At 38.1% G+C, this 20351-nt stretch overlaps 1 protein-coding gene across 15 annotated transcripts in view; it reads right to left on the bottom strand.

Moving 5' to 3' along the window:
- ARB2A (ARB2 cotranscriptional regulator A) overlaps positions 1–19431 on the bottom strand; it is a 214648-nt gene extending 195217 nt beyond the window's left edge. For 6 of the 15 annotated variants that reach the window (XM_087927046.1, XM_087927048.1, XM_087927053.1 and 3 more), the window contains exons 1-4: positions 19325–19421; positions 14893–15002; positions 9040–9141; positions 4919–5019 (exon numbers count right to left, since the gene is read on the bottom strand). In XM_087927046.1, the coding sequence (XP_087783172.1) occupies positions 4919–5019; positions 9040–9141; positions 14893–14998 (309 nt within the window). In that variant the 5' untranslated portion in view covers positions 14999–15002; positions 19325–19421. Of the gene's footprint in view, positions 1–4918; positions 5020–9039; positions 9142–12729; positions 12889–14810; positions 15017–19211 lie in introns of those variants that run through there. The other 9 variants (XM_026719086.2, XM_087927058.1, XM_087927057.1 and 6 more) reach the window with 6 other exon arrangements.
- Positions 19432–20351: the final 920 nt, after the last annotated feature.

Genomic DNA, 20351 nt, shown 5'->3' with positions numbered 1-20351 from the left:
ACAGATGAGATTCTGCTGAAACGTTGCTACAACTTTAAAAGCACAACTACAATGACATGGGAAAATACCCGAACAAAGCTGAATACCGTGTGTGTGTGTGTGTGTGTGTGTGTGTGTGTGTGTGTATGTATATGTATATATGAAAATATATACCAACTTTAGATTTATCAAGCAATCGTTTTTTAAAAAAGCATTGCTCCAAATTGTACAATTTTAAAAGATGAAATTCATTCCCTACAGCAGTGATGTCAAATTCAAGGCCCGCGGGCCAGATCCGGCCCGTAGGGTGCTTAAATCTGGCCCACGGTGCTGTCCTGGAAATAGCAAAGGACCGGCCTGTAGTGCCTCTGGCAGCCAAAATGGGGCACAGGAGGGACATGTGGATGGCCCTGTGCTCTGTTTTCAGCCTAGACAGCCTCCTGCAGCACCCTGCTAGCCAAAACAGGGTGCAGGAGTAGCACGGGTCACCCCCACACCTCATTTTGGCCAGCAGGATACAGCAGAAGGCATCTGTCCAGCCTCCTACCCCGTGCCCAGCCCACAGAGAACTACAATGCTGATCTGGCTCTCGAAGAAATCCAGTTTGACATCCTTGCTCTACAGCTATCCTAGATATGCAATCTCTATTACAGTCAAACTCAAGGTCCACAGGTCGCATCCAGCCCACGTGTGGTGCTTAGATCTGGTCCATGGGGCCACCCTGGAAACAGCAAAGGACTGGCTAGTAGTGCCTCTGCCAGTGAAAATGAAGCTCGGTAGGACTGTGCAGTCTTCCTGGGCCCTGGCAGAGGGTTTCAGGAGGTCATCCCGGGTAAAAATGGGGGCCGGGAGGCCATGCGCAGCCCTCCCAAGCTCAATTTTTGCTGGCCGAGGACTAGCAAAACAAACTAAAAACAAAACAAAAGGAGAAATGTTTCCCCTTTTGCATTTGAGTATGCAAGAAGGGACAGGAAAGGAGAAAGGGAAAGAGGAAAGACAAAGAAAAGAAGATGGAAAGAGATCAAGGAAAAAAAAATAAGGAAAGTGGGAAGGAGGAGAATGAAGAGGGAAGGAAAAAGAAGAAAAGGAAGGAAGGAAGGAAGGAAGGAAGGAAGGAAGGGAGAGGGAGGGGAGGAGATTATAATGAGAATGAGAAAGGGTCTGAGGGAAGTCATGCCTTAGCACTTGGACACCACAGGTGCCCTTGACGCGAGTGATGTCGAACTGGCGACGCCCAGCCTGACCACAGCCAACCTGGCCCCCCAAGGTCAAACACAAACCTGATGTGGCTCTCAATGAAATCAAGTTTGACACCCGTGTTCTATTACTTTCTCTTTAATAAATTGTTTCTACAATCAGTTGTAAGAAAATTTAAAATTCTCTTGGCCCTTGTAGTTTTCTAGTTCTCTGGAACAAAGCAGCCTGGATTTTAATCTTCTATTGGAGATTCCAGTTGAAGATTTTTAAATCAACACTCATCACTTAATGAAGCAAACATTTTTCATCCCAAATATGATAAGATGTTAGTATTTGTATCCATACATTTATTTGATAAACATGAGTGCTTAGCTACTAATAGCATTTTTGCGGATAGAATACAATATTTTAATAACTGCTTTGCATCCTGAAATGCTACATTTCTATATAATCATCAAAGTTCTAGCTTGACATAATTGCTTAAAATAGGCAGAATCTAGAATCTTAATATCCAGAGAATCTTATCTCTCTGCATATTAAGCTTTCAATATAGTTTCTTGGAGATGATCAAAGTAAGCAAAAGTTAATATCAATTTTCTCAAAATTTTAAAGTTTAGATTGAATTGTTTTATATCAAGTATAAAATCTAAAACCTCAATCAAGCATTATTACTATGTGTTGTCATTTTAAAGTTATGCTATGACCATTCCAATATTTTATTTTTATAATTGTTTTATATTTTAATAATTTTATATATGCAATATTTTAATTAATTAATGTATGCCTCCTAGAGTCATTTCTGAGTTTTTGTGATAAATATTTGGTATCACCTTTTCCGTTTGCAATCAAAATTTTTGGTTATATTAGGACTCATGAAAATATTAAAAGGATCATAGTAGGCGAGCAGAATATAAGATTCTGTTATATGCAAATGGTATGTTTTCTAGGACAAAGAGAAATGTCCATTCCTAACTTTATTGTGCTAACATGAGTTTGGACTCCTATTTGATTAGTTTGTAAAGTTAAAAGAAATCATGTTAAATATAATTGTTTATCAGTAATAATTTCAGCATACTTAGGGATTTGGGGGAGTTAGGTTGTGTTCCATCCAGCTCCTTTATTTATTCATTTCTAGATTTTCTCTGCCTCTCTACACCAAAATAGCAGTTATCCCAATACAAGAATTCCCAGAAATCTTACTTAACTAATACATGTCATGTTTCATCTTTGATTGGCATCAAAACTGTGGGTAAAATAAATATGATCAACAAGCATTTAATTCTGAGACTGATCAATAAGATATTCAATGCTTCCTTTGATAGCTTTTTAAAAAATATTCGCTGTTATTACAACTGTCAGCTGGGAATGTGGATTTTATTTTCTTTACTTTTAGCTTTATATTGTTTTCAGCTTTAAAACAGGACATAATGTCAAATAATGGAAGAACTGTGCAAGAGCTCAGAATAGCCTAATTCAAATACTTTTCTCTCCCTTCTTATTTTTCATTCCCCCAATTCCACAACTAGTTCTGTACCATCTGCAGCCAGATGCCTCTGCTCCCAGGCACTCCTAAAGCTATGGAGGCTTCAGCTGCTGCTACTATAGCAAGAGTGCTTTATTTAAATTGTTAATTTTTTTTAGCATGCTACTAAATTATGCTGAATAATCTATAACGTAGTTTGAAACCTGTAGTTTGAAAACCTTTTAGATCATTTGCAGCCTACCATATTGCTAAGATAAAATAAACAAGTCACAGCCAATGCCATGGGAAGTTCAGTACCTAAGGTGAGGGATTTGCTATAAACAATAAATTGGGCAAAGCAGGAATCTTTTTAAAAGTAAAGTATAAAGTGCTTTGAATAAAAGTGATCCTGTCCATTCTCCTGAAAAAGATAACTCCATCTGTTCATTCTTGGCACTTTTCCTAATAGGAGGAGAAAAACACTGCATTTTCAAAAATTAATGCTTCTATTACATTTTTAAATTACTTTTATGCTTTAATTGATGGATTATGTTCACCCATCCTTCATTTCCTCCCTCCCCAAATATAGTTAAGATTCAGTTTAATATTTCTCAGCATCTCGATTATCAGGTTTTTATGGAAGCTACAACAAGATAAATGTTGTGTATCCTGTTATGTGTTAGTTGTATCAACAGCAGGAAAAGAGCCAACTTTTTTAGTTGATACTTATAGTCTCCATATTAATGTTCAAACAAGATACATTTTCAGTTTTATTTGAAACTTTACTCTAATTAAAAATAGGGCTGTGTGATTTGATTTGAGGAGTTTGTATACATTCTGGAACTTGCTGCCTGAAGGCGGCTTCTTATTTCTCCCATTACTACTTTCTGAGCCTGCTGACTGAAAGGTTCAATGGCATTTCCTCATGCACATCTGGCAGAGCTCCTTGAAGAGTCTTCCTACTTGATGACCACAGATAATCTTGCTGCTGTACTAAACTGATTATATCAGAGGTTCTTTATTTCTCACATACTTTCAACACAAGAGCAAAAGAAGAGGTAACATAACCTTTGATCTTTATTACTTACATTCAATATCAGATTTGTTATTTTTAACATCAATGCATACTATCATTGCTCAGTCTGCCACTCCTCTAAACAATAAGAGACTAATGAATGTCTAGCTATGCTAGAGTAGATAGTCTACCTTGTGTCATCCATTACAGATGGTCCTCATTTAATGGCTGCTCATTCAACAAACAGATGAACGTCCAATGACATTGAATGAGGGAGACTCAATTAGGTGTCTAATAGAAACTGTCACAGTAGTACCACAGGCACATAAGCATAACTCAGGCACTTAGTAACTGCTTTCGAATTACAACACTGCAGAATTCTGCAGTTATGTAATCACAATTTGCAATCTTTTTGATCAGCTTCCTAACAAGCAAAGTTAGGGAACCTCACTTAACATCCAGCAATGAATTGCTTAACAACAGCAATTCCAGAATTTTTGTTGCTATGTGGCAGTCATGTGATGTTGCATTTTGTGACCATGTCACTTAATGACAGAAATTCCAGTCCCATTTAACATTGTTAAGTGAGGACTACCTGTACACAAGACAAAACCTGATGATCACAGTAATGAAAAAGCTTAAAGTTCAATAGAGAAATTTTAAGACCTTTTAAAACCATAAGATAATAACACCAAGGTCAATACATTATGCTGGTTTAAATAAGGTTAATATCTTACTAAAATCAGATTTTTATAAATGAAATATATAAATGACAAAGTAAATTACAAGTTACCCAAAATATATCAATAATTACATAAGAAAACAAAATGAAAATAGAATCTAAAACATTATTTAACAAGAATTAAACATTTGTTTGATATTGATAAAATATTAATTTCAAAATCAACACAAAAGGATTAAACATGTTAAAAAACTATGTAACAAATAAATATAGATGGAATTGCCTGCTCCTATTCATACCTGAATTTGCAATAAAAAATTCTGACACAATAACTGCAAGTTTTTGTAGAATACAGAGAACATGACATATTTTTCTTTTAGTTAGGCATATACATATATATCTCAGTGAATGGTTAGTTTACCCTTAAAGCAATACAATAATTTCTTGATAAATTTATTCTTTGCTTTTAAGGCTAATCAGTACCATGCTATACTTACAATACTAAGTTTTTTTCCCTTTATTTAGCCAAATATAAAACAGGCACACTGTATACATTATTACATTAATTGTAAATAATATATACCTCTCCAAGAGCTTCATAGCGTTTTTGATTCCATCTATGTAAATCTTCTCGGTAGTTAAAAACAAATGGCTCTCCAGTTTTTATATGCCTTAACTGCCCTTCTATAAAGAAAAATAGTAGTGTTAAATTTAAAATACAACTTTCAAAATGATAATTCACTATAAAGACATAATATTTCATGACACAAACATATCCATATTAAGTAGTTAGCTTATGTTCCATAAGAGATCCAGTTTGATTAAGGCACCAGGGTAGAAAGCGTGAGACTGAAGCTCAAGTTGCACCTTAGCCACAAAAGCCAGCTAAGTTACTCTCTCTATGTTTATATTACACTTATGCACTTGGTTATGAGTGTATAACAGATAAAATGACTAAAAACAGATTCTCTCTTCAGTCATTCCCTTTACATTTGGCATTGTATAAAGGAGTCAAAACAATGAGTTTTTGAAATATAATTGTGATATTGGACTGCCATTTTAGGTGACATTTTACTCAGAATCATTGGAGTTTTAAAGAGGTTTTATTGGATTTTACAGGGTTTTTGGTGTGGTTTTAAACTATCTATCCTCTGATGGGAATGATCGATCTATCAATCTATCAATCTATCAATCTATCAATCTATCTATCTATCTATCTATCTATCTATCTATCCACATACATATATACAGTATATACATATGCATATAGCTCCCATCAGAGGATAATTAGTATATGTGTATGTGTGTGTGCATGCGTGTGCGCGTGCAAGAAATAAATAAAATAATGTAATATTGAACAATTCTACAGTACTCATAAATTTTTACCCATGTATGAATCTTAATAATTAAGGAATTCATTCTAATTTTTCAAATTCATTAATGAATTAATTAATTGTCATTTCAAACACCACATGTGGATCACTAATTATATGCAAATGCTTTTAATACTATTTTCAATAATTAGTAAACATAGATTTGTTATTATTTTTCTCTCATATCCACTTAACATAGTAAAACACATGCAAAACACGTAAACAAAAACATCAGTTAACTTACATCCTTCAATCAAATGTGGAGCCACATTTGAGAAATCTTAAAATATGGGATCATTAAAATACTGACAAACATTTTTGTGTGATTAGTAACTAAGAGCCAGTTTGGTACAGAACTTAAGGTACCAGTTCCACCTAGAATCTGGAAGACTAAAGTTCTACTCCTGCCTTAGACACAAAATTAATTGGGTGTCCTTCATTCATTCTATCCAGTGGTGGTATTCAAAAACTTTTATTACTGGTTCTGTGGGCATGGCCATGTGTCTGGGTGGGCGTGGCTTTTTTTGCAGCCCCCACCCATTTTTGGGAGCTTCTTAACCACAGAGGACCCTCTGGGGAGGCGTTTTTGCTCCCCTAAGGCTCCTCTGGGGCTAAGGAACAAAAGGAAGAGTATGGAAGGGGCATGCAGCACTCCTCCAAGCTCCAAGTTTTGGGAGCTTCCTAGCCTCAGAGAAGCCTCGGAGGGGGGGGGGTTTGCTCCCCTAAGGCTCTTCTGGGGCTCTAGAAGGCAAAAATGGAGGGAGGGCTGGGCTCCTCCATTTTTTGCCTTCCTGGGCCTCAGCAAGGGGAATCCTGGCACAGCTGATCTTATCTACAGCTGATTATCAGGAGGGAAAAAAAGAAAGAAATACCTTAGGTGAATATCAGGCAGGAGAGCGGGGTGAGTGAGCATTGGGCAGGAGGGCGACCAGGTGGGGGGCGTGGCCAGCCAGAATTTACTACTGGTTCGGCAACCCACACCAAATTCTTGCTACCGGTTCACCTGATCCGTTGCGAACCAGCTGAATACCACCACTGATTCTGTCCCAGCTTTAGGAAGGCAATGGAAAACTATTTCCAAAAATCTTGCCAAGAAAATTGTAATTACTAGTTCAGGCGATCACCAGGAGTTTCTCTCAAACACAAAAGTAGTGATTATTTTTCATACAATATGGATTTATTTTGCATAATAATTATTGATGAAAACAGATATAAGAGCAGAATTTACATTCATAGAAATTTGATTGAGTTGTATACAGTTCAATATTTTTGTCTAAACAAATAAATAGATAAAATCATTTCTAGTTTGAAGTGTGTATGTTATGCTATCTCTGGATTTTTGCCTCTTAATATATTAATCAAGCCAAAGTATTCTTTCTTACAGCAGTCTTTTTATTCATTATAAATTTCAATGTATTTACTAACTGCCAATTAAATGTTACACTCCAACTTCACATCCAGTTCCAATATTCCTTCCTTAATGTCAATCATTGTTTCTTCTAGCACAGGGCTGTCAAACTCTTGGCCCATAAGCCGTATGTGTCACGGGCTGGCCACACTCATGCCCTGTTTAGTGAAGGAGAAAAAAGTCCTGATAGATAATGTGACATTACCATGACACTGCAAGTTTTACACTCTTGTTCTAGGACATCTTTTTTTTTTTAAACCCTGCTCAATTTTTGTGTTTATTTTTAAAGCAGGATACTGAAATTATTTCTCTCTAAGGAAATCAGAGTGCTGTTTTGAATTGCAGTATATTTTGAAGTGCTCTTAATTTTCATTGAGTCATCATCCACTAGAATTTTTCCCTCCAAATCACAAAACCATGAGTGAGGATATTAAAAATTCTAGTAACAGCCCCAATACGATGACATAGAATAAAGATTTAGAATATAGCAGTGCCTTTCAAACATAAGGATGATTGAACTTTTAGCTTTTCAACATCTTTCATTAACATTTATGTGTTAGTAGGTTTGAGCAAGCTAATATGCATTATTAAATGGGAAGTCCTAGAACGAGGCAGAAGGGTACTACTCGAAATGGTTGAATTATTTGCTTCATAGAATTAAAAACTTGATTTTTTTAATACTCTCCAATGAAACGCTTTGAGTTACTGAAAAGCTAAGCGTTATATTTTTAATTGCTTATGTGTCATGAAGTCACTGTTAATGAAATTCTTCAGGATGAAATTCTGAAATACTTAGAAATAGAAATTCTTCAGGATGATCTGTCACCAATCTGGCTCTTCAGGTCTTCCAACAATGCACCCATTTTCTGATGTAATTGAGTCCATCCGCCTTGTTGATGGTCATCTTCTCCTTCTTTCCTTCCACCTTTCCCAAAGTTGTAGACTTCTTAAGAGAGCTAGGCTTTGCACCATGCACCATATCACCAAATATGGTAATATAAGAAGTCTAGATTAATCTTTCTTATCAGCCATTTATTTTCTTGATCATCTATGGAATTTTCAGGTATCTTATCCAATATTAGCTTTCAAAAATGTCAATACTCTTTCTGTCTTGCTTCTTCTCTTTCTATCTTTTGCATAGTATCACAGGGAAAACCATTGCCTGCATGATTGTGATCTTAGTAGGTTAAACAAATCACAATATATGCATATCTTTTCCAAAGCCTTTATTGCTACTCTACCAAGTAATGCTCTGCAACTTTCACTTTTCTTTTGGTTTATGATTAATAGCCAAATCTAAAAGCCAGACGCTATGTACTAATACATTATTATTGTTGTCAATTCTAAGGGTAGCTTTTATACCTGCTGTCATTGGTTTGGTCTTTTTTATATACTGCATAATCTATTTCTATTTCTTCACTTTGCTCCTTGACTTTCATTAATAGGGTTTCTAGATCACATGGATAGACAATGTAATTGTAATTGACAATTTAAAGTACTATCTATCTATCTATCTATCTATCTATCTATCTATCTATCTATCTATCTATTATTTTTTTTAAAAATCCTCCATAAAATTGGAAAAGATGACATGTGAAAAGAAGCTAATGTTTTTTATTTTTGGTATTTTGTTAAACTAAAATCTGCAATATCTTTAGGATTGGTTGTTAGGGAATAGTTCACAATGTTATTTCAAGGAAAAAGATTCAGATTTCTCCCCATTGTATACTTACAGTTCCTTTTTAATTCATGTATACCAAGAATGTGAACATCTGTACTTTTCTTACCAAGGAAAATATATTTCAGATTGCTTATACTAATTATTTGATACATCTATAAAAGAATAATCAGTACCAAGCTATAAAAGTAAAGTATGGAAAAATATTTATTTCTAAGTGATTTTTTTCTGAATCTATTACTTACTTTCATTAAATGTGTATTCAAATCCTTCAAGGGTATCAGGAAACTCAAGAGGTGGTTCATCTTTTTTCATCAGTTCATCCAAGTCTATTCTAGACAACAAGTCTGGGGAAAAAAAGGTGGGGAAGAAGATAGTCTTTCTGTAGACCTCAAAGTTATTACTTTTAACAAAAATAGTAACTTTAAAAGAATTTATCACAAACATATTCAGCAACTTCCCATATACACAAAACATTTAAGTTTAATAAAACTATAAAAATATTGACAATATATTGTTCCTACAGAGTTCCATCAAGCTATGTTTTTCTTCAGGCTATCAACACTGAAAAAGATTTTGAAGCCGCCAATTCAAATCTCCCAATTTTCTTTTTCAACCCACATTCAATTTTTTGAGGCTACTGAATTATTTTAGAATTGTCCTTCCAACTTTAAAAACTTAATTTGGTATATTTACAAACGCTGGGATTTCCAGAAATATGCTACAGTAGTACCAGTATGATTAGTTTTATACAGAACTGATTTAGTTTCATTTCTATCAAATCTCATGACCAGTCGGAGTTTATTCTTCAAATAAATAACAACACACTAAGATCATCTTTTGCATCTGTATTATTGCAAAAGGAAAAACTGGTCCAACCTGCCAGAAGATGCAGCATTGGGGTGGGAAGACAAGGGAAATGCAGGGCAAAACAGACAAGGAACACAAAACATCCAAGTGCTTTGAATACATTCAACTTGCTGGAGCTGGATGTAATGGATCACAGGATGCTAAAGAATGTGCCTGAAATAATCTTAAAACCACTGGCACTAATCCTTGAGAACTCTAGAGTACAGCAGAAACAGCACAGAACTGGATAAAAACTAACATTATTGTAATCTTTTAAAGAGAGAAAAAAGTGGACCCAGGAAATTACAGACCAATCAGCCTGACATCCATAATTGAGAAAAAAAAATCAAGAAAATATTGCAAGTACTTGAAAACAACAACATATTTATTAGAAGCCAGCTTGGTTTAGTTAATAATAGGTCATGTTCAACGTATCACAATACTTCTCTGTGGTAATCCACAGAATGCCACCCAGTGGCCCTATTTAGGGTTTACCTGGACAATTCTCAGGAAAAGAAGCCCAGAGGCCCATCTGCAGGGCTATGTGGAAGAATTTTCCATACATCTGGAGGATAAAATCTCTCTGATTCATTCCCAGTTGTATATGAAGCATGGTACAAGTACTGCCCAGGGAGCAGATTTATCCAGTTATCTGGGAACGGTTTGCTTCTGTTGACCTGAGGAAGTGGACAGGTCCTCCAGAATGTAAACAGCACTACCTGTCCATTAGATCCATACTACTCCTATCTGGTTAAGGCCACCCAGGAGGTGTCCTAAGGATGTCCAAGTGTTGGTGCATTAATCCTTCTTGGACGGAGTTTTCCCTTTTAAAAGGTGTTGTTGTGCCCCCGCTCAAGAAGCCATTGCTGAATCCTATCATTCTGGATAATTTTTGTCCACTCACCTACCTCCCATTTTGGGGGATGGTGGTGGAGAAGATGCTGACATTGCAACTCCAGAAAATCCTGTAAGAAATAGATTATTTATGCCCTTTATCAGTCAGGTTTCAGGCCAGATATGGAACTGAAACAGCAATGGTCTCACTCATAGATAATCTCTGGCAGGAGCAGGACGGATTTAGAGCATCCATCCAGGATCTTCTTTCATTACCAACAACCATTTGGGGGGGGGGGGTTGACTTAGGGAGTTGGGCGTGGGTGGCACAGTTATATGCTGGTTCACCTCCTTCCTCTGAGGTTGGCTTCAATCAGTGTTAATAGGGATATCCAGTTCTTGGTCCCACAGGGTTCTGTGTGCGCTACTCCTTTTGAACATCTATGTGAAACTTCTGGGTGAGATCATTCATCACTACGGGATGAAGTATCACTAGTATGCTGATGATCGCCAGTTATATAGCTCCATCCCAAGGGAAGTAAATGATGCAGTGGACATTCTTTCATGGTGCCTGGAGGTTACGGGGACCTGGATGAGAAACAACAGACTTCAGCAGAATTCCCTTTTCTGGATATGGAGGCTCTCATTGGTGATTCATACCCTGGTCATTTCCCATTTGGGCTAGTGCAATGCACTTTACATGGAGCTAGCCTTGAAAAGTACCCGGAAGCTTCAGCTGGTACAAAATGTGGCCACAGGCAATTTTAGGCATCCTAAGAAGGATCATGTAACACAGTGGTTCCCAAACTTTTTCAGTCCACCGCCCCTCTTGGTGCTACAAACTCATCGTCAGTGCCCCCCACCCAGAGGTGGGATTCAAATGTCTTAACAACTGATTCTGTGGGCATGGCCCAATTTCTGGGCATGGTTTGGTGGTCATGTGACTGGGTAGGTGTGGTTTGGTGGTCATAAGACTAGGTGGGCGTGGCCAGGTGGCCATGTGACTGGCAAACCAAATATAAGTGGTCCTCACTTAATGACCGGTTGCTTACCAAGTGTTCTAATTTATGTCTGACCTCTCCAGTGCTACTTGACCTGTTTTTGGAGTTTTGACAGCCATGCACATACACACACACACACACATTTCTGACCCTGCTGGAGCAGGTGATTGGACTAGATATCTCATTCACTTTATCCTCCCTCCCTCCCTCCCTTTCTTTTTTTTCTTTCTTTCTCTTTCTTTCTGTCCCTTCCTTCCATCCCCCCTCTTTCTTTGTCTATCCTTTTTCTTCCTTTCTCTTCCTCTTTCTCTTTACTTTTCCTCTTCCTTCTCTTTTTCTCTCTTTTCCTCTTTCTCTCTCCCTCCCTCTCTCCATATCCCATTCACTTTCTCCTCCCTCCCTCTTTCTTTTCTCTCTCATTCCCTCTCTCTCTTTCTATCTTTCTTTCTGTCCCTTCTTTCCCACCCCCTTTGTCTATCCCTTTTCTTCCTTTTCCTTCCTTTCTCTCTCCCTTTTTCTTTCTTTACTTTCTTGTCTATTTCTTCTCTCTTTCACTCTCTTTCTCTTTCCCTCTCTCTCTCTTTCCCTCTCTCGTAACACTTCTACTCTATGCGCTGTATTGGAAGCCAGTTTGCTTCTGGATCCAGTTCAAAGGTTGTGACTTATAAAGCTCTACATGACATGGAGCCAGCTATCTATAAAGCTGTCTTTGTTCCATTACATTAGCCATCTCAAATGGTGAGGCTGGGAAGATATGTTGCAGGACCTGTCAAAGAACTCTGGGCTGTTCAGAAATGTTAAAAATAAACAATCTCTTTGGATTAGTGTAATGAGATTAGTAAACCAAGAAACTACTATGGATGTAATACACCTAAGCTTCACAACTTCAGTAAGGGTTGAGATAGGATTAGGCCACAGCCTCTTAATAAAATGGAATAATGGTCCTATTACCAGGTGGATTCACCGTTGGTTAAACAATCATGCATAATACATGCTTCTTAATGGATTTATACGTACATGGAAAGATTTCATCTTAGGCTCACTGCTCTTCAACATTTTTATGACTTAGAATAAAAAATAGGAGGGATACTCAGCAAATCTGCAGAGAACACCTCACACTCAGGGTTCAAAAAGGTCTTGATAGACTTGAATAATGTATCCTATTCAACAAAATCCTATCCAATCGTGATAAATGTGAAGTTTTGCATTCAACTAGATTTTTTAAAAGTATAAATATAGAACAGACATCACCTGACTTCTCAATAGTACTTGTTAGGTGGGTTTCAACAGGTTAAGGAGGAGTTAGCACTGTGCTGTATCTGTCCAAGGAGCAAGTGCAGTCTTGGGCTGAATCAACAGTAAAGAGCAACAAACTGTGCTCTTGAATGTGAAGTTCTTGGAAGATAAATTCTATGAAGGATTAAAATAACTAATAGAAAAGAAGGGTAAGGGAAAACATGATATCAGTTTTCCAATTCTTTAAATGCTATCACAGGGAAGGGAGTTTGGATTTATTCTCCGTATACAAAAAACAACTTATGGTAGCTTTACAGAGAGCTAAGGGATTTGTTGATTGTGAGAGCTCTAAAGCATAATAATAACCAGACACCTGAAGCTGTTGGTGCTCCCTAACTGGAGATTGTCAAACAAAGGTTAAACAATGATTTGACTAGAATGTTTGAGGCGTCCTATTTTGGCAGAAGGCTGGACTAGAATACTTCCAAAATCCCTTCTGACCTGACGAATCTATGACTAATAACAGCAACAAAAGATACTTCAACATTAAAGGTAAAGGAAAAGGTTTCCCTTGTCTAGTCATATCCAACTCTAGGGGGCAGTGCTCATATCTGTTTCTTAGCTGAGGAAGCCAGCATTGTCCAAAGACCCGTCTATGGTCATGTGGCCAGCATGACTAGATGCTGGCCACATGATGAAACATTATCTTCCCAACGAAGTGGTACTTATTTATCTACTTGCATTTGTATACTTTTGAACTGCTAGGTTTGCAAGAGTCAGGGCAAAAATCTTTAACTTTTGTATTTTTATTATTTTCCAAATGATCTCAGAAGAGCTTTCTTTTACGCTGAAAATTTAAATTTGAACTGCTTTCAGATACATTACTTTTCTTTACATACGCACATCTTTAAGTACAGTATGTGTTTACAGACTGATTTTATCCCAACTTAACACCTACTGGCCAGGAAAAGAATCACAGATTTTCTTCTATGGCCATTAGGAGAAGGAGAATAGTCTCCTTCAAAAACTATATTGTGATGCTTATCTTTTTAATTTGCAAGTCACCCACAGTAATTTTGGAGATGAGAAATGTGTTTTCCTAAATGGGTAAACCACTAAGTATATTTGAATTATCCTTAGAACAGTATTCAAACAAATCTATGTAAATATTTACCATCTAACTTCAATTTTATACATACATGCATGCATGCATGCATGCATGCATACATACATACATATTCTCTTTCTGAAAAAAACAAAGATAAGCAGTAATCAGGCAAATCCATTGCAATAATAACAATAATACATGAGCCAGAACTTGCACCTAAATTGACTGAAGGAAAGTGCAGAAGACAGCATTATAAGAGTGAAGAAATTCAATTGCCCTGCCTCCTACAGAGTGAAAATGTCTGAAGCTTTCAGGTGAATATTGCCTCCAAGAAGCATATTGATTATATTTGTGTTCTGTCAGTTTTCTACATAATTCAGGATAGTATACACAGGTTGACCATTTATATGGTATTCTATTTCTGAAGTCTAAAAACAGCATATAAAATGGGATATAGTATCCCATTTTATGTTCAGAGTAAGAAAAACAGGCATGTTGAAGAGAATTCAGCAGGGATTCAAAACTGTATCAGATTAAAAACTAAAGAAATCTAAAAGTGAACCAAATAAGCAACAATTCCTCCCAGTATACACACACAGACACACACAGAGAAATCTAATTCAACCAGGCTGCCATGGTGGAATTTTGTATGTCCTTCCACTGAAATAATTTTGAAATTATTATAATACATTAATTCATCAACTTTTGCAAACAATTAAGGTCTGTTTGTTTACTCTTTAAAGCTCTTCCCGCACACTACTTTGTTCCTTCTGTGTGTTGACTAATATGCATAAGTTGCAGCATTTTTCTTTCCATAATAAGGTTTTTGCCATCAAGGAGATCCAATTGGCATCTCTATCATAGCTAACAGCAATCCTGTTGCATGGTGATATATCTTTTTTGGAAGCAAAGAACAAAAAATTCTGGATATATGTAAGAGATTTATTGCAGCCAAGAAATGTGGGTTGTATCATTTGTACTTGCTCACCTGTTTTACTAACCACAAAATTATAGTTCATCAGAACACAGTCTACGGAGTGCCTATGGAGAAGTTCCAAATTAATTTGTACCCTTTAATGCTGTAGTCTTCTCTTTCTCATCAGGACCTCCTTGTTGGAGTTGCGCCATATTTATCCAAACTCTCAGCAAGCTTAAGGCAATGATGAAAACATGCATCAATCTGGAGGTGATAAGCTGAAAAAAAAATAAATAAATTGGAATGCTAAGTTTATTTTCCCAAAATATCCTGACTAGAAAAAATCATTACAGAAATCAAAGTTTTTTAAAATCATTATAATCTGAAAAATGGTGCTAGAATGGAAGTATTGGTCAATAAACAAATAAATAATATGATTCCAGAAAGTCTGCTGGTGGCCAAGTAGTAAGACAGGACTTCCCTCACACCCTCCCTCTCATTACAGTCTCCTGCCTGCCTGCCTTTCCCTTCCTTCTTTTTCCTTCCCTCTTCCCTCTTCATTCTCCGTTCTTCTTTTCAACATTTGTCATAAAACGTATCTCATAGGATATAATTCTAGATATCCTCCCTAACAATAATTCTTAATTTAAGGGATTTTGCACTTTCTTTTCCATTCCAAATTTGATTTGCAGATATACTTAGTTGCCTTTGATCTCCATCTTTGCCAAAACTTTTGGCAGTTTTTTCAACTAAATCAGTAACAGTCAGCATGAATTTTTATCCCATTCCCCAAAATTCTCTGTCCTTGGTTATCTGTCTTCATTTCTTAAGTATATAATTAATTTTTAAAGAACCTCTTAATCAAATAAGATGGTCATATAATATACTAGAAGTAACACAGAAAAAATTAATCTGTAATCTAGTATTTAGAGTTTGAGGGTCTATTATGATTGGGATGACAACAGCTTCAAGTTTTGCAAACTTACTTTTCATATTTTTGTGAATTTAAAGCGGAGCAGTATGCTCTGTCCCATAATTGGGTAGACCAGGTTTCCCTGATAAAAAACTTCCCATATTTCTCACGTAAATAATTTATTATTTTTACAGTCTACAACTTACTACTTAAAAAATATTCATTATTGTAATTTGCCTGTCTCTGTAGTCTCTTTTGCTGATATAGCAGACTAAATCTGCTTGATTCTCGATCACTTTTAAGTCCACGGATCTGCAGTGCTTATTGTCAAATATCTTTTCCTGGTACATCAAGATTATCTTCTTCCTCCCCCAAATTCAACATGCATTCATACTAATAGAAAACTATCAACAGGAAGGATAAAGATTAAAAGAACAAATTAGATAACAATACTCTTTGAGAACAGCACCTACCCATCCACAGAACTTGCCAGCACCTCAGCACCCACCTACAGTCCTTGCTGGCCTAGTTTCATCCTGTAGTACCCATCTGAAGTCCTCACTAGTCCACCTGCATGTAGCATCACCTGTAGGAGCCCGCACACTGCATTCCTAACCTAGGACTCCTACTAGCAACCTCACAAGGTAAACCAGGCAGGAAACATAAACAGAAGCTAATTCTACTTTATTCTAAAGCTACATTAATAGAATCTTGCAAGTCTGAAAGTACAATTCTCCCACCATCACCTTTATAGCCTGAGAAAATCTTGCTCTGCCCATTATGCAGTTGTGGGCTATGCTGCCTCTTATCTGACTGTTCCTAGGCAGCATTCTTTGCTCCATCTCCCAAGGTCATTCCCAAAGATCATTATACCTCTTGCTTCTTAACAACCCCGTAGTCCTAACATTATGATGGTAACTGGGACTGGTGGGATTGCTATCGCTAAGCAATGTGGACATACGACATTGCAGTTCACAAGCACATTACTTAGTAAAAATCTAGGTCCCAATTGTTGTGATAACCGAAGGACTACCTTTAAAAAGTTGCACACAATTTCATGATTTAATATTGAATAGATATGTCACCATAAGAAGAGTCAAAATCTTTGGCATTTCAATGCCAAAGAAACTTGGCACTGAAATATCAATAAAGATGCACCCTGCTATTTATATGTAGGTCTATGTAGGGTTACTTTCTATTACACCTTGTACTTTGTGGCATTATAAGAAAATAGAAAGACTGCAAGAACTGCACCTTGCACAGTTTTATTTATTTTCCATTATAACACTGGGAATCAGCGTACCAGACTTTTCCCTAGTTTCTCTGGGAACCGTGGAACAGATAGAACATCAGATGGGCTTCTTGAAAGAGTTAGCAATACAGATGAAACTGCAGAATAGTTATGTAAACTTTCATCGTGACACTATTACTGTACTATTAAAAAAATCATAAAAACGTCTCCCCGATATCTAATTAATATTACCAATGCTTCATGGGAAAAGGCATTAACAATTTATACATCAGCATTTTGTTCCCTTATTTTGCTTTGTTACATTTTACGCTTTTATTTATTTTTATATATTTTACACTGTTATGTATGTTACATTGTTGTGTCTTCTTGTTACAACAACACATATACAGGTAGTCTTCGACTTATGAGCCCAACATTTTTGTTGTTAAGCAACACAGTTATTAAGTAAATTTTGCCCCATTTTATAACCTTTCTTGACACAGCTATTAAATGAATCACTGCAGTTGTTAAGTTAATAATATGGTTCTAAAGTGAATCTGTTATCTGTTATCACCACAGATGCTGAAAGTAATGTCTGGGTTCACAAGAATACAGTCCAATAACTTTAAAGGATGCCAGGCTGGAGAAGAAAGCACCAGGTAAAATGATCATGTGACATTATAGAATGGACTGTTCTTTGTTCTCTGTTGGCATATTGAAGAAAAAAAGCATAATCCAATAATTATCAATGATGCACTGTTCAAGAAGAGCTATAGTGTTTTTTTTACGTGGACATTCTAGTTCAGTTTTCACAATCTACTTTTAGAATACGGTAAGTCAACCAGACTGCATTTTTTGTGAATCCCAACAATTAGATTAAGTAAATAATGGTAAACAGATCTCAGATAGATTCCTGCAGAATCACAACTGGTTTCCATAGCAACTGCATTGATATTAGTGCAGAAGATCATTACCCTACTTTTTATTATTATTTTGCAAGTTGCATTAGGAACAGAACACTTTATCACACCACCATTAATATACGTTGGCGAATATGACCTCTCAATGGGGAATCTACTAAAAAAGCCCCATGAGTGAACCTTGTGACTGAACACAAGGTGCTATTGTTATATGCAGTGTGCAGCAGCAGCCAAAAAAGCTAATGCAAACCTAAGTTGTATTAACAGAGAGATACAATCAAGATCAAGGGAGGTATTAATACCTCTCTATAAAGCCTTAGTAAGACCACACCTAGAGTACTGCATCCAGTTTTGTTCACATTATAAAAAAGATGTTGAGACTCTAGAAAAAGTTCAGATAAGAGCAACCAGGATGATTAGGGGACTGGAGACTAAAACATATGAAGAACAGTTACAGGAACTGGGCTTGGCTAATCTAATAAAAGAGAAGGACCAGGGGAGACATGATAGCTGTATTCCAATATTTGAGGGGCTGCCACAGAGAGGAAGGGGGTCAAGCTATTTTCTAAAGCGCCTGTAGGCCAGATAAGGAATAATGGATGGAAACTGAACAAGGAGACATTTAACCTGGAAATAAGGAGAAACTTTCTGACAGTGAGAACAATCAACCAATGGAAAGCTTGCCCTTGGAAGTTGTGGGAGCACCATCACTTGAGACTTTTAAGGAGAGACTGGACTGCCATTTGTCAGAAATGGTGTCTGGTCTCCCGCTTGGGTGGGGGGTTGGACTAGATGACCTACAAGGTCCCTTCCAATTCTGACTATCTGTTAAATCTGCTATTATTCTGTGGGAAATCATTCTGGCACTTTTAAAACCTCCAGTTCTGGCTCAAACACAAACGCCTGCCCCTGTTGAGTACAACAAAATTGATCAGACACCCCAATCCTGGTACCCAGCTTTTTTCTTTTTCTTTCTTTCGTTCAAGCCGAGTCATCGCTTAAGGGCCTGATTTTGGGACACTCCTGGGAGGCCAGGTTCGCTCTCTCAAGAGACCCAGAAAAAACATCTCGAAAACGCGCGCCACTAGAGTGGGAAGGACAAGCAAGTTCCTGCGATTCTCGAGGATACGCCCGCTTGTACTTCCTGCTTGTGACAGGCGACACCCCCCCCCCAAAAGGGACACGGGGCCTCCCCCGCCCCAGGGGCTTTCTCCTCCTCTCCCCGGCAGGTAACCATCGCCGTGCCCGTCGATAGCGCCGGTAGAAGAGACGAAAGGGAGGGGAAGCGAAATTCTCCGCGGAGCCCTCCGCTTCCCAGGCACGTTTTAAGGCCAAGGACTCAGAGCAGAAGTGGAGGGAAGGTCCCTTCTCCTGCGCCGCCCGTCCATCCTCACGCTCAACACGCACACCTGAGGAGGGGGTGGGGATGGGTCGAGAGGTTTGACATCGCCCGATCGGAGGGGTAAAGGGCCCTGCCTGCCGTCGGCGTACGCAAAAAGCAAAGCGCAGCGGCTACACGTACCTGCAGTTCCGGGAAAGGGGGCGGGGCAAAAACTGTTACCGAGAGACGCACCGCCGCTTCGCCTCTTTACTGTTTGGCTTTGGCTTATCCCGCCTTTTCCGTTCCTCCCCCCCCCCCCAAAAAAAATGTCGAACCCCGGTTCCGGTTCCGGTGACGCGACGGAGTCAAGCCGGGGTGTTCGCGCTTTCCGCGCTCTTGCTCGCGCTTCCCTCCTTCCCTCTCAATTGGAAAGTGTGGGGATGCGGCGTCAAAATGTTCAGCGTCCCCCGCGGGTCTTCCCGCGCAGAATCCTGCTCTGGGGGACGAGGGCTGAGTAGTGTGAAGGTTATGCGTGTTTTCTGAGACACCTCCCCCATCATTACATTCGGTACCCCAGAAAAAAAAGTGACTGACAGCTGGCTAGAACGGATGCATCAGGGATCGGAAGTACTTTCCTTTTGGCTGAGTGTACACGGCGTGCAAAATCTTGGGGAATCTGGACTGCAGAAATACGGTCAACCGCTAGGCGGCAGTGAAATGGCAAAGAAGGGCCTGTTTTTTTTTACTGCCGTCTGGCGGTCAGCCGCATTTTTGCAGCCGAGATCTGATAGACTTAGCTGAAACAAATCCTAGTTTGCCTAGCCGTGGCTTATTGACTAGTCATACTTGCAAATCAGAACACAGCCTAAAGTGAAGCTGGCACTCTGTGATTGTTGGCGAGTCCAGAAAGAACTAGGAATGAAAAATGCTGAGTTCGGAGATAAAACTTCAGATTGTGTGGAGCCACAAGTTCTCTCTCCATTCCTGTTTTACATCTGCTTGACTGAGGGGTGAGGTCCTTTGAAGGCATGGTGTGAGCTGCGCAATACAGAGTCTTCTGGACTACATGAGCAGATGGCAGTTGTGACTAGATAGTCTTTGCCCTTTGCATGACTTCAAATTGTGCACCAGTTGCATCCATTTCTAGATCTGGAAGCCCTACGCTCAGTAACTAAGTCCCTGGTCACCTCTCACATGGATTACACTTCTGCCCTTGAAGAACATCAAG

Source organism: Pseudonaja textilis, chromosome 2 (genome assembly GCF_049901715.1).
Source record: "Pseudonaja textilis isolate UNSWEBS1 chromosome 2, rPseTex1.2, whole genome shotgun sequence".
Taxonomy (NCBI): Eukaryota; Metazoa; Chordata; class Lepidosauria; order Squamata; family Elapidae; genus Pseudonaja; species Pseudonaja textilis.
The sequence above is the reverse complement of the archived record's forward strand: the minus strand, read 5'-3'. Positions and strand labels throughout refer to the sequence as shown.